This window comes from Ranitomeya variabilis, chromosome 1 (genome assembly GCF_051348905.1).
Source record: "Ranitomeya variabilis isolate aRanVar5 chromosome 1, aRanVar5.hap1, whole genome shotgun sequence".
Classification (NCBI taxonomy): domain Eukaryota; kingdom Metazoa; phylum Chordata; class Amphibia; order Anura; family Dendrobatidae; genus Ranitomeya; species Ranitomeya variabilis.
The window spans coordinates 1,103,734,179-1,103,756,031 of NC_135232.1; the positions used below are offsets into that span (position 1 = coordinate 1,103,734,179).

Genomic DNA, 21,853 nt, shown 5'->3' on the forward strand with positions numbered 1-21,853 from the left:
TGTTTACCCTGGTTACCAGTGAAGACATCGCTGGATCGGTGTCACACACACCGATTCAGCGATGTCAGCGGGGCCTCAACGACCAAAAAAAGGTCCAGGCCATTCCGACACGACCAGCGATCTCGCAGCAGGGGCCTGATCGCTGGTACGTGTCACACATAGCGAGATGGCTATGGTGGTCGCTGTTGCGTCACAAAACTTGTGACTCAGCAGCGATCTCGCTAGCGATCTCGCTATGTGAGACGGGGCCTTTAGGTGTAGAAAGCATGGATATATCAATCAGCATGCAGTAAATTTTCAGTATGTTTCAAGGAATTAGAGTCAGGGAAAAAGTAGCAGTGGACCAGGTAGAACAGGGGGAGAGAGGTGCATGGATTCAGGGGTGCAGTGGGTATTCCAGGTTAGCAGACAGTTCAAACGTACCTGTGGATGGAAGCAGATGGGTCAGGGCATGACAGTGTGAAGGAGATTATGCCATGGGTTACCATTCTGGCCTATATCATGCTGCTCTCAGATTCGGTAGCAAAAACCTGGTGACAGATTCCCTTTAAGGTTAGATTGACCTATAGGTAAATTAGAACCTGCTTAAAGGGGTGTGATGGTGTGATATGCTATGTGGGTATCATTTTTGTGTATATTTATATTTTACTGATTATCATGGTGTTCTTTGTAGGATGAGTTATTTGCCAATTGATGAATTGCTGTTATTTGCCATCTGATATCAGCCCCACAGTCCTGTACTGTTATCTCTCCACAGGGTCAGTGAATAATGTTGTTTGCTAATATGCTAATGACATATTGAACTAGCTAGTTGAAACAATGACCCCTGCGACTCACCCCCCTAACCTGTGAATGAGGAGAGGGACTTGTAAATATCAGGGAGGTGACACACAGATCAGTCTGGTGTGGAATGATGATGTGAACACAGCGCATCAGAGAGAAGGGGAAGCATATGGACCATTTTTTATGCTCTGTCTGCTGGATTATTGGACTCTCATCTCCTTGGACATTTATCCGGTTACTGAACTGTATTCGGCTTCTGGACTATCTTATCCTTTGTGTGGTGGATCGTATATGGATTTTAGTGTTTTTGCCTAAATAAAGGTCTTGGGATTGTTTACTATGCTCTAGCTCTGTTGATTGTGTGATACCGGAGTAGGACCCCGTGACAAGGGGTATTCCCATCTAAAATATGGCATATCTATTTTCGTGTGCATCCATTTAGATAGAGGGGTCCATCTCTTGTCTCCGGGAATGGATAGGTGACTGCGCGTGTGCATTTCCTTCCATTCACTTCTATTGGAGTTCCAAAAATACCAAATGCCATAAATGTATGAGATTCCCCATCTGTCCCTATGTACCAGTCCCCTGCTCTCTGCCCCTCAAAATTTGGGGAGGCAAATTAGACACAAAGAGCCAGCCCGTGTGTTTGCATGCCATAGGCTTGGCGGGAAAGGGTTACTAGGTGATTGTGTTCCCGTTTTGGGCTGTGTACACACTTGGCATGGCATCCTCATTACCACATCCCGTAGATTCTTCTCCGTCGTTACCTACCCGCTGCCTGGAGCCATTTTTCCGTTGATTGCAATTCACTGTTAATTTGTCTCTGTCATTGTTGCTCTGGATGCATCCGAGCACCTTCCGCTGATTAATCCTTCATTATGCAGGGGGCCATTGGTGTTTACAAGGTATTTTTAGCTCCCGTATTAGTCTCTCGCTGTTTTCCTCTTTCATACTCTTTTATATTCCGATCTCGGTTTTCACACCTGCATTTTGTTCCCCAATTAGCCAGAAAGTGAGAACATTTTCAATGATGAATTGAGACAAAAAATTCCGCACTTTCCAGTGTTGTTCTTGTTGTTGTTGTTCTTGTTGTAGCAAAGTGTGAGCTAGGTATTTGGTAGTAGCCTGAAAAACAATCACCTACAACCATAATTCCAAAAATGTGCAGTTATTGTCTGGTCGGTGACCTCTGACCAGGGATGGACTGGGACTAACATTCATCCCTGGCATTTCTGGGCACACGAGCCCCAGAAGGCGAAACCCATTACTAATATTACCCTGGAGGACATCAAGATTTACCACAAGACCTTTGCCCTACTGTGAGCAGAGCGCAAAACATGACTGTGAAAGCGCCTAGCAAACGTCATTACGGCTCCTTTTTACCGGAAACAATTCACCGGAATGAAGTTTCCTGACCACACACGCAGATTTGTTTTGTGCTCTGCCCACACCACAAACCCTACACCGAGTATTATGCCCCACAGCACAACACACAGTAAGATGGTCACCAACGCCCCCCCCCCATAAGGTATGGTATTCATCACAGTTTATACAGTATGAGGTGCACCACAGAAACCTGTATAAAGTAGGATGTGAACCAAAGCCCCCTGTACACTATGATGACCCACACAGCCCCCATACAGTATGATGACCCACACAGCCCCCATACAGTATGATGACGCACACAGCCCCCAATACAGTATGATGACCCACACAGCCCCCATACAGTATGATGACCCACACAGCCCCCATGCTGTATGATGACCCACACAGCCCCCATACAGTATGATGACCCACACAGCCCCCATACAGTATGATGACGCACACAGCCCCCAATACAGTATGATGACCCACACAGCCCGCATACAGTATGATGACCCACACAGCCCCCATGCTGTATGATGACCCACACAGCCCCCATACAGTATGATGACCCACACAGCCCCCATACAGTATGATGACCCACACAGCCCCCATACAGTATGATGACCCGCACAGCCCCCATACAGTATGATGACCCGCACAGCCCCCATACAGTATGATGACCCACACAGCCCCCATACAGTATGATGACCCACACAGCCCCCATGCAGTATGATGACCGACACAGCCCCCATACAGTATGATGACCGACACAGCCCCCATACAGTATGATGGCCCACACAGCCCCCATACAGTGTGATGACACACACAGTCCCCATACAGTATGATGGCCCACACAGCTCCCATACAGTATGATGGCCCACACAGCCCCCATACAGTATGATGACCTACACAGCCCCTATACAGTATGATGACCCACACAGCCCCCATACAGTATGATGACCCACACAGCCCCCATACAGTATAATGACCCACACAGCCCCCATACAGTATGATGGCCCACACAGCTCCCATACAGTATGATGGCCCACACAGCCCCCATACAGTATGATGACCCACACAGCCCCCATACAGTATGATGACCCACACAGCCCCCATACAGTATGATGATCCACACAGCCCCCATACAGTATGATGACCCACACAGCCCCCATACAGTATGATGACCCACACAGCCCCCATACAGCATGATATCCCTCATAACCACCCCATACAGTATGATGTCTCCCATAACCACCCAATACAAAATGAAGGTCACCACAGCCCATCACATAGTATATTGTACCCCATAGACGTCCCCACAGTATAATATCCACCACAACCACCCTACACACTATGAAGATCTCCCACAGTTCCAATAGAGTATGATGATCCACACAAAGACCCCTAAATAGGATGCTGCCCCCTCAGCCACCTCCCATGCAGTATGATGCGCCCCCTATATAGTATGATGGTCACCCCAAAAGTCACCACTGTCAATAGTTTGTGTCATGAGGATGCTGATACTGTTAACAGAGTAGCAGGCAATGCAGACAACGGCTGGACTGGTCTTTCTGATATTTCCCAGCATTGTCAGATGGCCAGTCCAGCCCTGCCTCTGACCATCTTTGCTTCTGAGAGACTCTGCCTCTCCAACATGCTCTTTTTATATACAGTTATATGACTTGAAAATTGACCCACCAGTTGTTTTTCATTAGTACCACTTTTTTTCTCCATTTTGTTTATTAACCCAGTCCCAACTCTTTTGAGATGTGTTGCTGCCTTCGATTCCTGACTTTGAATTAATTTTTTCAAGTGAAATAGAAAAATGTCCAACTTCTGATGTGTCCTGTTGTCAATAAAATAAGGCTATACAACATTTCCAATTCATTGGATTCTTGTTTTCTGTATATTTTACACAGTGTCTCAACCTTTTTTTTTTTTAAGAATTGGAGTTGTGTTCTAATTTTATTATTGGGATTGGGCCCTATGATGCTATTTCTGGGCCTCATTCTACAGTGGTTGCCTGCATTTCTGACTAATTTTCATGCTCTCGGTGTTAGAGATTGCAGCAGGGCATGAGAGTGAAATACACATAAATCCCCATATTGTGGAGAGGGGAGAAAGTATTTCAGGGAGGGCAGAAAAAAAACATAAAAGGAGGTAAGGATATAAAGAGGAAACAAGTGCAGGATATAACTTGTATTTATACATGAACTATTGAAGACAGTAGCACCCTGGATGCATACAGAGCTCATATCCAGCCTATATTACAGGAAGGGACAATCCCTCAAGAATAAATCTGAAATGTGAATCAATTTACAAGTCAAGGGGTCTGAAAAAAAATGAGGGAATAAAGATGGTAGATTGACCACTATCATATGTAAAAAATAATTTTCTACCTCAAATGTGTCCCTAACCTTTAAAGGGGTTGCCCCAACTCCCAATTGAAACAATCAGTCCACTCACAGTATATTTCCACCTTTATTACAGGTAAAGGACCCGCAGACAGCCTACATTGTGCTGATCGCTAATAACACCGGATTGTCCTCCTCCGCAGTGAACATGACTAATATTACCCTACAGGACAACGTCACTGGCGTGCTTATAGAAGAAAGCAGTTCTGACCTAAGCAGCTCCGTTATCGGGATGCAGATCTTCCGAAAAGACTCTCTAAGAGGTGACGGCCCTATCTGTAATACTATAAAAGCTATAGAAGCGGTAAGACGTCAGCGCTGGGCTTTCACTGTACGATGTGCGACAGCCGCTGACGCCGAGTGTGGGAAGCCGAATAAAAGATTCATTTATTTCATGGTCACAGCAAAACTTTTTTCATGAATGAGAGCATCTCCAGCATGTCACTATATGAAAAAAAAACATTTTCAATTTATAGAAAGGCAGAGAGTACGCGGGACGCAAGCGTAATCACACCACTTTGTTCTTCGTCCATTCATTGCAGTGATTGCAGCTTGTGGATCGCGGTATAGGGAATGGCAGAAAATTCCGAGAATATTCCTGCTGCGGGAAGGTGTGAGACCATACTTTACCATCCTTTAGTTATGTGTTCTAAGATTAAAGCAGCTTCATTTAAAGGGAATGTGTCTGCCTTTCTGATCAAATCCGATTTTTCAACTTGACCTTTCACAAATCCCTGCAATGTAAATGTATCTAGAGCAGAGGTGTCAAACTGCATTCCTCGAGGGCCGCCAACAGGTCATGTTTTCAGGATTTCCTTAGCATTCCACAAGGTGCTGGAATCATTCTGTGCAGGTGATTAAATTATCACCTGTGCAATACAAGGATATCCTGAAAACATGACCTGTTGGCGGCCCTCGAGGAATTCAGTTTGACACCCCTGATCTAGAGTCTCCGAGAGCAAGGATACATGTAGAGACTCATGCAAATTCAGGTTCCTCATGTCTTCGTAGTATTGGGTAATACGTACTCCATGTACTGCCATGTGGTGTATTTTTATATCTGCAATACTTCAATAGCATGAAATCATGGGTATAAACTATTGTTGGTGCCGGTACTTTGATGCAGCTATAATACGACAGTGGATGAGCGTTAAAGAGTATCTGTCAACAGTACCCAGTTTTTGTTCTTTTTTACACGCTTCTCTGTGTATTCTGTTTTTTCTAAAAAAAAAAACGCCATATGGTTCCAGAGACCTGCGCCTTTTTATTTGGCGTTGGTGCTAATTTTTATGGTCATTACTATGAGGGCGGTGCTCATAGGGCTCTCTGAGGGGGGTGTTAAGGCTCCTCTACAATATTACCCCTTGACCACCACTCCCTTGACCATTAAAAACCATGAAAATTTGCACTTGATAAAAAAGTCCATATCTCTGGAACTGTTTCACAAATTTTATTTTATTTTTTAAAGGAATACACAGGGGAGCAGAGTTTGTTGAGGGATTGTTGAGGGATTGTTGAGGGTTTGTTGATGGTTTGTTGAGGGTTTGTTTAGGGTTTGTTTAGGGTTTGTTGAGGGCTTGTTGAGAGTTTGTTGAGAGTTTGATGAGAGTTTCTTCAGAGTTTCTTCAGAGTTTGTTGAAAGGTTTTTCAGTATTTGTTGTGAGATTTTCAGTTTTTTCAGTTTGTTGAAAGGTTTTTCAGTATTTGTTGAGAGTTTTTCCAGAGTTTCTCCAGAGTTTCTCCAGAGTTTGTTGAGAGTTCCAGTTTTTCTCATGCGTGGAAACGAAAATAAAAACCTCCCACCTTCTCCTTTCTGACAGTCTGTGAAAATCAGACAACTCTCGGATGACAATAGAACACTGTCCACAATTTTTTTTTTTTTCACGGATACATAGACTTGCATTGCCAAATTTAGTCTGACACTCAGATCAAAATCAAGTAGGATCCCAAACCAATAAAGTAGTATATAATAAAACTTGGCACTCAACTCTGACGACTCCGTTGAACGAAAATTTTAATACAGTCACAAATCAAATACAGACGTTTCGGTCATAAGTGGACCTTCATCAGTAAACTGCAAAGTACATAACTGAAGCAAACAATACAACCTTATGTTACATCATGAATAGATATGAGAATAAAAGGAAAAAATTACTAATGAAAAATTAAGGAAACATTATATATTCCAATGTCTCTCTGCAACAAAAAGCTGAACTGGTAAACCACCAAAATTGTGAAGGAGGAGGGAAAATGAGGAAAAAAGGATAAAGGGTTTGTGACGGGGTGTACGGCAGAGCAAGAAGGGACAACAGGCCAAGGGATGAGTCAACAGATTTATTATCAAGAACGCTGGAACAACCCATGCAGGTAGATCTACAGAGTCCACAATTAGTCCAACAGAGCAGGTTCGGGGGCACCTCCCGATAATCCTTGTGCCAGCTAACAAAACAATAGTCCACACGAGTCCAAGGGATCCCAAAACAATCCCACGAACGACGAGATATGTCCTCAGCTCAAGTCTCTCCCCGTTCGCTTCCGCAGTCACAGATGGACATGGGGTCTTGCCTCGGCTAAGAATCCCCACTCCTTCTCCTTCAAGGGTCAACTCACATCATGACATATTATACAAAATACAGGACAGGGAAAAAAGTACATATCATGACAGGATTACCTACCTGACTGCTCAGATTCGGTATACAGAGAACACTATATGGTAATAAACCTACGAAAGTTAAAGTGTTGGGTCCCCGGATTTTTGGCCCCCTCATCCACAGGTATATTTCCTGCCGTTTTCTGGTAAGTGGAGTAAATGGCCCTTTTTTTTGTACCGTTTAGTATAAGGTTAATTTCATTCTATTGTTTCCAGCACTTATATACCTGTGTTCTCAAGTACGGACATTTCCCTTATACTGGTTCTATTTACCACAAACATGTATTACCTTTATGTGTAATATAAGATATTACTCACATATGTACATTCTAGTTACTCTTCATAAAATTGGACCCAACATTTACAAGTACCACTTTAGCTTTGGTAGGTTTATTACCATATGGTGTTCTCTGTATACCAAATCTGAGCAGTCGGGTAGGTAACCCATTATCCTTTTTTCCTCATTTTCCCTCCTCCCTCACAATTTTGGTGGTTTATCAGTTCAGCTTTTTGTTGCAGAGAGACATTGGAATTTGTTTCCTAAATTTTTTCATTTGTAATTTTTTCCTTTTATTCCTTTTATTCTTGTATCTAATCACGATGTAACCCAACGTTGTATTATTTACTTCAATTATGTACTTTGAACTTTACTGATGACTGCATTAAAATTTGCATTCAACGGAGTCCTCAGAGTTGAGTGCCAAGTTTTATTATCTACTACTGAAAGAAAATTTAGACTGAGCAAAAGGGGTTTTCTCATTTACCTCACCAGTCCTCTGTGACGCATTTTCAAAACCGAAAACAAAATCTCCAATAAGGACTGAAACTATTACATTCTTTCACAGTGTTGATCTTTATATATGAGCCAAAGGGACCTTTTAGGGGCTTATCTTGGCTTCTGTCCCCGGAGCGACTGAAACCCCTTGTACTTAGAATAAGTATGGTCCTGCATCTTAGTTCACCTGTCAGGTCCTGGTAGAGGCAGATTTCCTGTCAGTTTTAGGCCGGCATCACACTAGTGTATATTATCTAATGTGAGGGAATCGGATTGATTATGCTATTGACACTTGGCTCAAAGTCTGTCACAGATTGATCCAAGTGTCACTTTACTGTGATCCGATTCTCTTGCATGAGAAAATCACAGCACTGGTGCGGAGAAGACGGAGAACTTACAGTAAAGGGAACTTGTCACCAGGTTTGGCCGAGAAGAGATATGGCCATCACCTTTCAGGGCTGATATACAGCAATCTATAATGCTGTATATCTGCCCCCAACCCGACCTGTAAGATAAGAAAAATACCTTTTATTATTCTCACCTGCGTGGGCGGTCAGGTCCAATGGGCATCGCTGGTCTTGGTCCGGAGCCTCCCATCTTCTTACCATCCTCCTTCTTGCTTCGTGTGGATGACGCATCCCTGAGTGCACGCCGATGTTTTACATACCCCAATAGACTTGAATGGATGCATGTCATCTTATTTGTGGAGCCACTCGCACGATGCTGCGACTATTTTCTAATGCTGAATCGGCAAGAGAAAAAAAATATATAGCATAACATTGTGCCGAGTGCTCTCCAATAAAACAACCCTGTGATAAAACCCTTAAATAAAAAAAGGCCCATGTCTTTGGAACTGTATGTTGGATTTTAAAAAAAAAAAAACTAAAACTAATACTCAGGGAAGCAGCGGGACTAAAATAAAAACAAGAGCTATCCACTTTTGATCTGGCTACCGGTCACCTTAAAAGTATGAAAAAAAAATTGAAACAGCTTTAGAATCTATGCTCCTAAAAATGGGACCAATGACAATGTCAACTCATAGTGCAAAAAAAACAAGCCATAGAAAACATGGTGGTAACCTTCATGGCCAGAAAGCAGACATTATATTCTGGATAAATAGACTTGGAGTCTGAATAGGGGACGGGCAAAGGACTCCAAATGCCATCTGTGTATAAAATGGAGAGGAAGGAAGATTTCAGGTGCCTTTCTGAAGAGTTTTATGGTTTGTGTTTTCATATTCCAGCCGGAGAGACTTTCCAAGTGTCATACACCGCTACACTAAACACAAAAGAGGCCACGGCCGGGCTGCTGCGCTCCCTTCCTGCTGTGATAACCTTTCAGAATTCTTCAGAGGTAAACTTAACCAAACATGTCTTTCTTCTACGGAATTGAGAAGAAATCTTTAGAAAACCAACAATCAATGTCTTAAAGGAACTCATGGATTTTATATATAATTACCACACAAAAAATGAACATAGTGACTATTAAAGGGGTTATCCTTTGAATCATTTTTATGCCAAATGTCCTAAAAAAAACGCTGTTGTGAGTTTTCTCAAAGATGTTCTCCAGGAGTAAGAATAAATTAAGAAAATGTCATTATAAATAAATTCCTTTCATTAGCAAATCAGACAAATTGTCCTCAAATGTTAATAAGACAGGTAGCTGTGAGCATGTGCAGTAGAAACTCTGCCACCTCCTTTCATGTGTACAAAGATGTTCTCTCAGTGGATATTCGCATGTAATACTAGGAATTCCAGTGATACCATAAAAGCTGAGGTAAGAAGAGGCTGGGGTAAGAAGGGGCTGTCCACTCTGTCTCTCTGATCAAATATTAGAGATATCAGGGGTGCAAGGTAAGAAGAGGCTGCTCACATTGCTGTCCCCCCTGTCTATCAGATCTAATAGAGGGGGTATCAGGAGTGCTGAGGTAAGAAGAGGCTGCTCACACTACTGTCCACCCTTTCTATCTGATCTAATACTGGTGATACCAGAAGTGCTGAGGTAAGACGATTCTACTCACACTGCTGTCTACCCTATCTGATGTAATACTAGAGATACCAGATTTGCTGAGTTAAGGTGAGACTGCTCACACTGCTGTCCACCCTGTCTCTCTGATCAAATATTAGAGATAGCAGGGATGCGAGGTAAGAAGAGGCTACTCACACTGCTGTCCACCCTCTCTATCTGATCTAATACTGGAGATACCAGGGGTGCTGAGGTACAAAGAGGCTACTCACGCTGCTGTCCACCCTGTCTATCAGATCTAATAGAGGGAGTATCAGGAGTGCTGAGGTAAGAAGAGACTGCTCACACTGCTGTCCCCCCTGTCTATCTGATCTAATGCTGGAGATATCAGGGGTGCTGAGATAAGAAAAGGCTGCTCACATTGCTGTCCACCCTGTCTTATCTGATCTAATACTGGTAATACCAGGCGTGCTGAGGTAAGAAGAGGCTGCTCACACTGCTATCCACTATGTCTATGTGATCAAATACTTGAGGTACTAGTAGTGCTGAGGTAAGAAGAGGCTGCTCACACTGCTGTTCACCATGTCTATCTGATCTAATACTGGTGATACCAGGGTGCTGAGGTAAGAAAAGGCTGCTCATACTGCTGTCCACTATGTCTATCTGATCAAATACTGAGGATACCAGGAGTGCTGAGGTAAGAAGAGGCTGCATACACTGCTATTCACCATGTCTATCTGATCTAATACTGAGGATACCAGGAGTGCTCAGGTAAGAAGAGGCTGCTCACATTACTATCCACCCTGTCTAGATGATCAAATAATGGAGATATCAGGGGTGTGAGCTAAAGAGCGGCTGCTGTCCACCCTATAATCTAATACTAGTGATACCAGGGGTGCTGAGGTAAGAAGAAGCTGCTCACACTGCTGTTCACTATGTCTATCAGATCTAATATTGGAGATACTGGGGGTGCTCAGGTAAGAAGAGGCTGCTCACACTGCTGTCCACCCTGTCTATTTGAACACTGAGAGGCTACTGTGACTTGGAGATAACCTACACCAGGTGCTGTCAAGCAATTTCTTGGTCACAGTTGTGGAGCTTCCTACTGCACATGCTTGCAGTCACCTGTCATGTTAACATTTTGGACAGGTTTCTGACAGTTTACCAAGACGGTGATCATTTTGGTGAACGACCGTGATCACCTCCCTAAATAAAACAAGTATGATTTGCTTATTAAATAAAATTAGAAATGTATGTATAATTGCGTTTTCTGTTGTATTACAGGAAATCTATCTTGCCATAATAGACAGTGTTTGTAGTATAACTTGTTTTGCTTCCATTTGTCTCTCTTGGAGCTACCACAGATCTATGCCTCTGCCTCTGGGTATGTGGAGAGGGAGCTGGATCTGGATAGAATCAGTTTCCTTCCCCCTCTGGCAGCTAAATCAATTCTAGCAGAAGAAGTTTTCTTAGCTATACTGCTCCACTACTACAGATGTTCTTCTCCTTATTTGACAAGCAGAGTAGATAACAATTTCTATGAGCTTCTCTGCGGTGAACGGTCACTATGCCATTCTTTCAGCTGAGGGAAAGGTAAAGTTTGAAGCCCCTTGCGTTAACACATATACTTTTGCTAAGGGTCACGACAAAGTAGCGTTTTGCCACTTCACCCAGCCATATTTCCCTTATATATGACAAAGTAGGATAAAGTAGGGATCTGCATGAAAGCATTTTAGCCTTTGTGTTAAGTAGGAGATATTCAGGTTCTCAGGTCTTGAGTGTATATAATGGAAACCTTCCTGTCTCTGATTACAGATCTCCGGAACAACTTATAAGATTGTGGCCCCTTTTTCTCTCACCGCCAAGGAAATCTCAAACGTAAGTCATCATTATGACCTCCCACTTGTAATATATACCTGTCCTATGTCAGGCCAAAAGCCCAAATATTTGATTTAGTGCATGATAGAGTTTGGAGGTCACTAGTTTCTCAGGTCAGGCAGTTTTTGGTTGTTGTAGACTCGTATCTTATAAATGTTGGTCATCTAACTCCAGGTCCAGTTTTGAGGACACCATGGAAGGGTTTAGCCTTAGGAGTTGTTCACTTTAGGAAACAATTATCTGCTTTGGTTATCCAGAAACAGCGCCACTTTTACCTGTGGCTGTATCTAGTATTGCAGTTTAGATCTTTCCCGTCTTATAATCTCCTATTGGGTCCCTGTTTTTGATGCAGGCTCAGAAACTGAGCCTGCATTATTGCCAAAAATTGATGGCTGTGTTACAAGCAACCATCCTCGCCACCACGACACAATGGGTTGATGTGGCAGCTTGGGGTTAGTGAAAAATCCCCTATAAAGACAAGTCTGTGGCTGACATTCATAGAAGTCTGTGATTTTTGCTATGGTATATACTGCAATAGTGTGGTATTGCTGTATATAGTAAAAATGATGACGTTCACACAGGTTTAAATAGAAAGTTAAAAAAGAAAAAAAATTAAAAATATAAAAAAAAATCTTTAAAAACAATATAAAAATTCCAATCACAACCCCCCAAAAAATATAAAAATTCCAATCGCACCCCCCTATTAAAAAAATAAAGATATTTGTTAACTTCACATCTGTAAATTTCCTATATATTTAAAACCTAGAATGAATTAACCTGACTGGTAAATGGTGTAACAATAATAAAAGATAAAAAAAATTTGTCAGAATTTAATTTTTTTTCAATCGTGGCAGCACCTAAAAAAAATTAAGAGATCAAAATGTCATATCTACCCCCAAAATGGTATCAATTAAACCGTTAGCTCAAATTCTGTGAAAATTAGGTTTTTGTGGTTACGGTAAGGTGATTTTCATGACAAGGAATGACTTTGCAATTTTTTGCAATACACCTGATCGTGCTTCACAACAATCCAGAATAGGTCCAAAAAAATCACTATAAAAACTGAAGAAGCAAAATCAAGATTTATGTCGGTCTCAAAACTTTTGTCCCCATCTGTATATAAAGGAACAGTTATGTCCGCTGCTCCCTCGGTAAGGGACATATTATACCGGCAATTATTATGAACGTGCTTGTGTTTAATTATGCAGTGTCCAGGTGTGAAGATGCTAGACATGTCCAATTTTTAGATTTGTCGTGAAACATTTATCGTTAGATTTGTTCAAAGCCTCGGCGCACACAAGGCGCGCTTCCATCAGTGCGCGCTCGGCACGACTTCTCACAAGGTGGCCGACTTTGAAGTTCTTCTCAGCCCTGGTGTTTACAGACGCACAGTGTGTTGAATTTATTCTTCTTTCTTCGAGGACTGATGGAAATGTGGGTTATGTCTACTTTGTGTATTAACTCCTTGACTTTAACAAGATCTCCGTTTGCTGTTGGCGAATACGTTATTGTTGACTTCGAAAGACTGAAAAAACAAAGTGATGATTTAAAGCATTAGCTTTCTTGTAACAATCCTGCACTTGTATCAGTGATATGGATCGTTTTTTTAAGGTTTTCATTCACTTACAAAATTTAGAGAACCTAATTAACGTTGACTATAATTTTAAACCCTTGAAAACTCTGTGCCTATGTTCTATATACAGGCTTTAAAGTAGATTTGGTAAAATACATCCCCCATATTTTTGCTGGTTGCAGTGGGGTACCCGGTGTTAAGCTAAAGTTTGCATAATTCTGCCAAAAAAACATTGATTTTTCAAAGTGGATAAAACTTTCAAGCATTTCTAATAGAAAACTAGAAAATCCTTAAAGAGAAGCTGTCATTATGATCAGGCATGCTAAATAAAGATACGGACATAAAGGCGCTGTTCTTCTGATTTCATAGGTACCTTCACTATAGCCTGGTTATTCCTTATTCACCAAAAGAAGTTTTCCTTCAACAAGCTGTGCATCAGACTGTGGGTAGGGTCTTCATCTTGGCTGCAGCCCCTCAGGTACCTCTGATGTAAGGCTGTACAAACTGTTTAAAATTCCACAATTGTGCCGTCCTAGCCGCGGGTGGCGCTTGCGCAGATTGATCTGGTTGCAGGCTTCAGTATAACGGCGCTGGTGTCGGCGCATGTGCACATTAACCTTGTGGTAGGCTTTAGGAAAATGGTGTGGATGTTAGCACATGCGCAAATTGAGATCTCGGCTCATCATGGCGATGAGATCTCAATCTGCGCATGCGCCACCACTGACGCCATTTTGCTAAGGCCTGCAACCAGATCAATCTGCGCAAGTTAAGACAGCGCCGATCGACTGTATTTTGAACAGTATATAGATCCTTACACAAGAGGCAGTTGAGGGGCCGTGGCAGAGATGAAGACTCTACCTACAGTTCGATCCCTCAGGCCTGACCCGATGGGCAAACAGCTTATTTCACAAAAACTTCTATTGGTCATTAGAGAATAACACTGCTGAATATTTGTACAGTGAAGTTAAATCAGCAGAAAAACGCCTTTATGCCCATATCTTTAGTTTTCTATGTCTGATCCTGGTGACAGGTTCCCTTTAAAGGGAATTTATCAATAGTGTTGACCTTCCAAAACTAACCCTCAAATGATTTTTATGGGGCTAACCAGGATTGTTGAGGGCTGTATGCAGCCATCTTGATCAGCGTCATAGACAATAAATGGAGTGACAGTGCGCTTTCGAAGACTACTACTCTATTGAAATTGTCATCATGGAATGCCTTTCTTAAAATTGGTGGGTGTCCTAAAGTTTGAATCCCCAGGGATCAACCATGTGAATAGTTGACAATAGTCTATTTCTGTTACTACCGCTCTATTGAAAATGGGGACATGGAACTCCCTTTCTCAAAATAATCCTTTAACTGTAGAACCGTGGGCCAAATTCCTAATGGTATTGTACAGATTATTGACATTTCCAACTTTGCTTCATGGTAACTCTAATGAAACATGTTCTACCTTGTCCATTATCTCCCCAGGTGCTTCCTGACCACGGTCTACACGCAGCTGGATTTGTCATTGCCTTAATCATATCATTCTTATTGACGTGCGCCACTTTTTTCCTTCTTTACCGGACCGAATGGTTAAGGCGCAGAATGGCTGTAAGTTGTTTTATCTTTTTTTTAATTTACGGTAGTTTTATTATTACATTTAAGTTACACTTATGAGAAATATTGGTGGGGATTTTATCAAGACTTTTAAGCTGGAAAACTGGAATAAAGTAATTTATTTTTTTTTACACAAAGTGTAGTTGCCCAAAAATTCACATTTTTGCATTTATTCACCAGCAGGCCACTTTTATTTTAAATGGTCGCTAGCGATTATTGAGAGGGGCCTGGCCAACCGCGACCCACCAGATACACTATAATGTCGCATAAATGGTAGGAGAAATCTATTCCAGCTTATAAAAGGCACAGATTTCTAATTTTGGCAAATGGTTTGCCCAAATTCATTATGAGCCAAGAGTCTTCAAGGCTTAGGATGCCAAAGGAAATGCCAGTATTAGAGGTAAAGCCATTGCTTCAGGTGCCCAAGGCAAAAAGCTGATGTCGCTGAGTGGCCTCTATTACAGTGACTCTCCGTTATCAGTCATACAGGAAGGTTTCTGAGTGGGGAACACTCCTCGATGATGTCCATTGCCCTTCTAAGGCTTATAAACAGCGAATTAGACCATCACATTAAAGCCACATTCACACGACCATGTGTCACTATCCGAACACAGACCAAAATCAAGGATTCTATAAGACACAAAATTTGTCAGCCTCATATACAGTGGCTTGCGAAAGCATTCGGCCCCCTGGAACTTGGAATCATGCTTCAAACATAAAGATACCAAATGTACATTTTTGGTGAAGAATCAACAACAAGTGGAACACAATTGTGAAGTTGAACGAAATGTATTGGTTATTTAAAATTTTTGAGGAAATTCAAAAACTGAAAAGTGGGGCGTGCAATATTTTTCGGCCCCTTTAACTTATTACTTTGTTGCGCCACCTTTTGCTGCGATTACAGCTGCAAGTCGCTTGGGGTATGTCTCAGTTTTGTACATCAAGAGACTGGGCAAGAATTTCATTCTTCCTTGGCAAACAGCTCGAGCTCAGTGAGGTTTGATGGAGATCGTTTGTGAACAGCAGTTTTCAGCTCTTTCCACAGATTCTCGATTGGATTGAGGTCTGGACTTTGACTTGGCCATTCTAACACCTGGATACGTTTATTTGGGAACCATTCCATTGTAGATTTTGCATTATGTTTGGGATCATTGTCTTGTTGGAAGACAAATCTCCGTCCCAGTCTCAGGTCTTTTGCAGACTCCCAACAGGTTTTCTTCAAGAATGGTCCTGTATTTGGCTCCATCCATCTTCCCATCAATTTTAACCATCTTCCCTGTCCCTGCTGAAGAAAAGCAGGCCCAAACCATGATGCTGCCACCACCATGTTTGACAATGGGGATGGTGTGTTCAGTGTGATGAGCTGTGTTGCCTTTACGCCAAACATATCGTTTGTCATTGTTGCCAAAAAGTTTGATTTTGCTTTCATCTGACCAGAGCACCTTCTTCCACATGTTTGGTGTGTCTCCCAGGTGGCTTGTTGCAAACTTTAAACAACACTTTTTATGGATATCTTTGAGAAATGGCTTTCTTCTTGCCACTCTTCCTTAAAGGCCAGATTTGTCCAGTGTACGACTGATTGTTGTCCTATGGACAGACTGTCCCACCTCAGCTGTAGATCTCTGCAGTTCATCCAGAGTGATCATGGGCCTCTTGGCTGCATCAGTTCCTGTGTTTACACACTCATTCCCCTCTGCTACATGGAGCCAGCAGCATCAACATCCTTATCCAGGCTCACAAACCCTGCGCCTGCCCACACACACTGTGACCACATGACCGCCTTGACGTGCAGCTGCATGTGATACGCCCCCCTCTCAGCTAAATACCCGGAAGTTCTAGCCACACTTGCAGCGTGCCTCCCTCAGCGTCTCAGCACGCCACCAGCGCTCCAGGCAACAGAACGTGCACAGTGTGGGCATATCGCATGCCCAAGCAGCTTATTCTGCTCACAGTCACGGTCTCCATTACTGCCTCTGAAATTTGCTTCTACATATATTGCCAGTATACTCATGCATCTGATTAAATGTCCAGATCCTACGCTCAAGATAAACTTGCTCTGAGGAAGGTCCACAAAGGACCGAAAACGTTTAGCAAGAAACGAGCTACCGCTGATCTGTTTGTCCAGATGTAAAATAAATGACTTTATTTTCTACAAGCATTATTGAGTGCCAAGCTTTTTGATACATTTGATTTAAGGGGCTGGAAACCCTACTTGAGCACCTCTACTCACAAATCTATAGAGTGCCGTGTATCTTGTTCTTGCATCTCTGATCAGTCTTCTCCTTGTTTGAGATGAAAGTTTAGAGTGACGGCCGGGTCTTGGTAGATTTGCAGTGGTATGATACTCCTTCCATTTCAATATGATCACTTGCGCAGTGCTCCTTGGGATGCTTAAAGTTTTGGAAATCATTTTGTATCCAAATCCGGCTTTACACTTCTCCACAACAGTATCACGGACCTGCCTGTTGTGTTCCTTGGTCTCCATGATGCTCTCTGTGCCTCAAACAGAACCCTGAGACTATCACAGAGCAGGTGCATTTATACGGAGACTTGATTACACACAGGTGGATTATATTTATCATCATTAGGCATTTAGGACAACTTTGGATCATTCAGAGATCCACAATGAACTTCTGGAGTGAGTTTGCTGCACTGAAAGTAAAGGGGCCAAATAATATTACACACCCCACTTTTCAGTTTTTGAATTTCCACAAAAATTTAAAATAACCAATAAATTTCGTTCAACTTCACAATTGTGTTCCACTTGTTGTTGATTCTTCACCAAAAATTTACATTTGGTATCTTTATGTTTGAAGCATGATATGTGGGAAAAGGTTGAAAAGTTCCAGGGGGCCGAATACTTTCGCAAGGCACTGTATGTCAGGAGACCTGTTGACGGTCCGTGCATCACAGTCCATGCTGGGTGTGAATGCGGCATAAGACACTGCATATTCTGTCCCAATCTATACGGCAAAGCTGCCACGTGAATTACGGAAAACTCGAATAGTTTATTAATGTTATAATCATTTTTGGATGATGCATTCCAAATGAGACGTTGAAGGCAGGGAATGATCGCTACTAAGCTCTTTCCCCTTCATTGCTATCATCATTCATTTGTAGTCACCTCCAACTTGATGGATGTTATTGAGAGGGAATGAGAACAGCCGAACTATGTGAATAGCATAGGAATTTCTATACAAATGTGGGTAATTTACAACAGATTGTTTGCTAGGGATTTGATGCCTACTCTCCATAAAATATATGGAAACCGTCTTTGGTTGCTCAAGTTTTTGGCTTTAGGACAAATGGCCACCAAGCAATAATAGCATTCAGTTCCCTCTTCTTACTTTAGGCTGGAGCTACACGGCGACTTTGGCTACGACACTTGGCCAAAGTTCATTAGGTGTTGCTGATAATTAACAGCGCCTTACCAGTGAGTGTGGTTGCATTGCAAGCCCCAGGGTGCTACAGCGAGCAAGTCACAAAAAATCCGACGCAGCTGGTCTTCTTGTCATGGTCAAAGGACCCTCGAGGTCACACATATTGCACAGTCATGGAGCAATGCCACCTACCGAGCTTTGGTATTGCAACCAAGGTTGGCCTAAACACCAGCCATATTGGACTCTTCCACTAATATATTTAGGCGGAGGAGTCACAAAAAATCCGACGCAGCTGGTCTTCTTGTCATGGTCGCAGGACCCTCGAGGTCCCCATTCACACATATTGCATAGTGATAGAGCAACGACACCTACCGAACTTTGGTATTGAAACCAAAGTTGGCCTGTAGCCCAAGCGTTATTGGACTGTTCCACCAATATATTTAGGCGGCTTTAAATAATTAGATCCAATACTAAAGCTTATTTTCTTTTCTAGTGTCCACTATTTTGACTCAAAGCCCAAAAATAAGACTTTATTTTTTATTTATTTTTTGCTGGTATTCCCAAAACGGATGGAGCCCAGGAAGTTATGTAACATCCTGTAGGCTCCAGAAACATAAAATGCCTTGTTCCTCTGCCTCCGGCTTCTCCACTCAGCTCTTACTGTTCACGAGCTGTATGTAATATTTAACATCGACCGCTGGGATTTTATCAGGTTTTTTTTTTTTCTGCTTCATGCAGATCCAGTAATGGCCATTTTGATGTGATAAGGAACCTATTAGATTGACAAAACGCAGAAGAATACCGTTTCGTAGCACAATCGCTCTTACCGTCAGCATTAATCTTGTTCTTTATCTCTCGTTCCCAGGGAAAATCACATGAAATTAACAGCGGGCAAAAAAAAGAATCTCCGGCCAAATCGTCCGACAGTGTTCCAGAAGACTTGACGGGATTTGACCGCTTGATTGACATAATGTGCTTTGAAGAGGCAGAAAACCTGCTGCAAGCATTGGAGGAGTGAGTGTTTGTTGTGTCTGCCTTTTATTCTTTTTTTTTTTGCCTTGGAAGTGAAATCAACAACAAAGAATACAGATTTTACCAATCTAATTAGCCCTCCTGGGGCGGAGGATAATTTTTTTTTTTTTTTGGCGAGGGGCTTATCAATAATGGAACCCACGGCTCATCAAGTAAATTAATTTTAGGGATTTTGAAATGCAAAAAAACTTTTCCTTTCTCACTGCAGGAATCCACATAGGACCATACGGTGCATAATTATTGGACTTTTGCTTTGAGTTACTTTATTAAAATGACTGCTCGCAAAATACGTGCCTTGAAGTGTTGGAGCACCTGTTTAATGCCTACATCTGTCTGCTGTCCTCAGAGAGGAAACTAATAGCAAGACAGCTCTGTTCTGTATTTTCAATAGCTCGGAGGGCCGCACTTGGCGACGTCATTGCACAGCTATAGGGGGTGCAGAGGTTGCAGTTGCACCTGGATTCTGTGCATGGGAAGTCCCAGATGGATTATATATGGTATAAGATGTTGTCGTTACTCTCACATCATTAGTGCTGACATTTTTAGTAGCAGAAGGAGCTGATGAGATTGATATATAGTTTTGTGGGAAAAGATTCAGTATAACTTGTTTTTCATTGAGTTTAAACATCAGTTCAGACTTAGGAGTCCAGTGGGCGTACCTACAGCCTTTCGGTCAGGAGTGCGGATACAGTGATAGCCGATAATCACTGACCAGGATCGCCCTCTGGACTACTAAGTCAAGATTGAGCAAGTTTTAAAGGGGCTGTCCAGGACTTTTACATTAATGGTCTGATGCCAGTCACTACTCACCATGAGACTTGGGTAGTCAAGAGGTCCGGGGTCAGATACCAAGAGGGCTCGTCAAATGCAAAGGCGTAAGGCAGAAGGCATAGTCAGGTCGCAGTTCAGTTAGAATTCCTGTTCAAAGTGCGTCAAAAGGGGTAATACAAATGGGTAGTAAATAGGCAAATCCAGGGTCCGGCAGCAAAATGTCAGAATACAAAGCACAAGGCACAGAGGACAAGCCACACAGAGCTGAAAGCTATGACTGGCAGCCATCTCTGATAGCTCAGTTAAGTAGCTAGGCAATCAACTGGAACAGGGAACACCTGGAGGAAGCTCAGCACCTCCCTGTCCCCGAATGGACGGCCAAGCTGTCACTCAAAACATCAGCAGTTCAGCACGACCCCGCACTAGATTTGATGACTGAACTGTCAATCAAAATAGCGACAGCTCAGCATGCCCCTGCACTAGATTGGACGACTGAGCAATCACTGTGTCCAAGATACACTGAGCGGTGGACATGTGACAGACGGCCTCTCCTTAGGATGGATCATCAATATCTGATCAGTGGGGTTGCTACACTCGGAAACCATTAATTTATCCAAACCTACTATTGAATTAAAGGGGTTATCCAGGCTTGTAATGAAAGTTTGCAGTCACTCTATGTGGCTGCAGACTTCTGAAACCTCTCAGTACGCACACTGACCACTGTCAAGATTCTGCAGTAACGGCGGCAAGAGCATATGATTTCAACACTGGATTTCTCAGAAACTACAAAAGAAATTTCTATAATCAAAGCATGGATTTAGTCATCATGAATGTGTATGTACATACATACCATTAGTTTAAAGAGAAAAATCATCACAAGTAACTTAAATTTCATATTTTTTTTTATTTCATCCAGTATGGAAAGTTATAAAACTTTCCAAACCAGTTTATTAGGGAATTTGTCTTCATTCATGTAAAAAATAGCATGTAAGTGGCTTTCAAACCTCAGCTTTTTCCAAGTTAATCTCCCTGCCTTCAGCTGCATTGATATTAGAACGTACACATTTGGAGTACAGATGATGGGTCGGCTCTAATAAAAAGATTAAAATAGCACTAATAATTCACTTTGATTACTCTTTTAGTACCAAAGAGGTAAGTAAAAAAAGTTATACTTTTATTTATTTTTTAATTATCCCATCCATACAAATTTTGTTTTTAATTGACCGCATTGTGTATTTCCCCCATGATTAGACTTCTTAGTGATTTATAATATTTTTGTTTGCTTCCAGCTCTGAGATCGGCAATATGACACAAGCCGATGCTTACTTAGAAGCTTGTCGAGTCCAAGTCTACAAAGATGTGACAGGGATACTGCTCAGAAATATGACAGAGGCAGGGAACCTCTCGCCCCTGGAGGAGAAAAGAATGAACATGATCTTAAGTGGCCACTGGACTGACCTTCAGAAGAGAACCCAAGAGGAATATCGGAGGAAGTTGGTCGCTCTGACGGCAGAATGTAATTTGGATCGTAAGAAACAAATGGACATTCTGCATCGCGGGCAGAGAGAGGCCGCTGACGAGGCAGAGGCATTCCTGAAGAATTCCGGAGAAAAGGTATGTTGCCAAAGACAAAAAAAACACAAAAATTGAGCTTAACAGTCCTAC

General features: G+C 42.3%; 1 protein-coding gene across 1 annotated transcript in view; it reads left to right on the forward strand.

The window, feature by feature from the left end:
* EVC2 (EvC ciliary complex subunit 2) overlaps positions 1-21,853 on the forward strand; it is a 179,627-nt gene that overhangs the window by 39,233 nt on the left and 118,541 nt on the right. The window contains exons 5-10 of the mRNA XM_077280123.1: positions 4,639-4,825; positions 9,231-9,340; positions 11,768-11,830; positions 14,877-14,999; positions 19,251-19,399; positions 21,478-21,802. Of these exons, the coding sequence (XP_077136238.1) occupies positions 4,639-4,825; positions 9,231-9,340; positions 11,768-11,830; positions 14,877-14,999; positions 19,251-19,399; positions 21,478-21,802 (957 nt within the window). The remainder of the gene's footprint in view (positions 1-4,638; positions 4,826-9,230; positions 9,341-11,767; positions 11,831-14,876; positions 15,000-19,250; positions 19,400-21,477; positions 21,803-21,853) is intronic.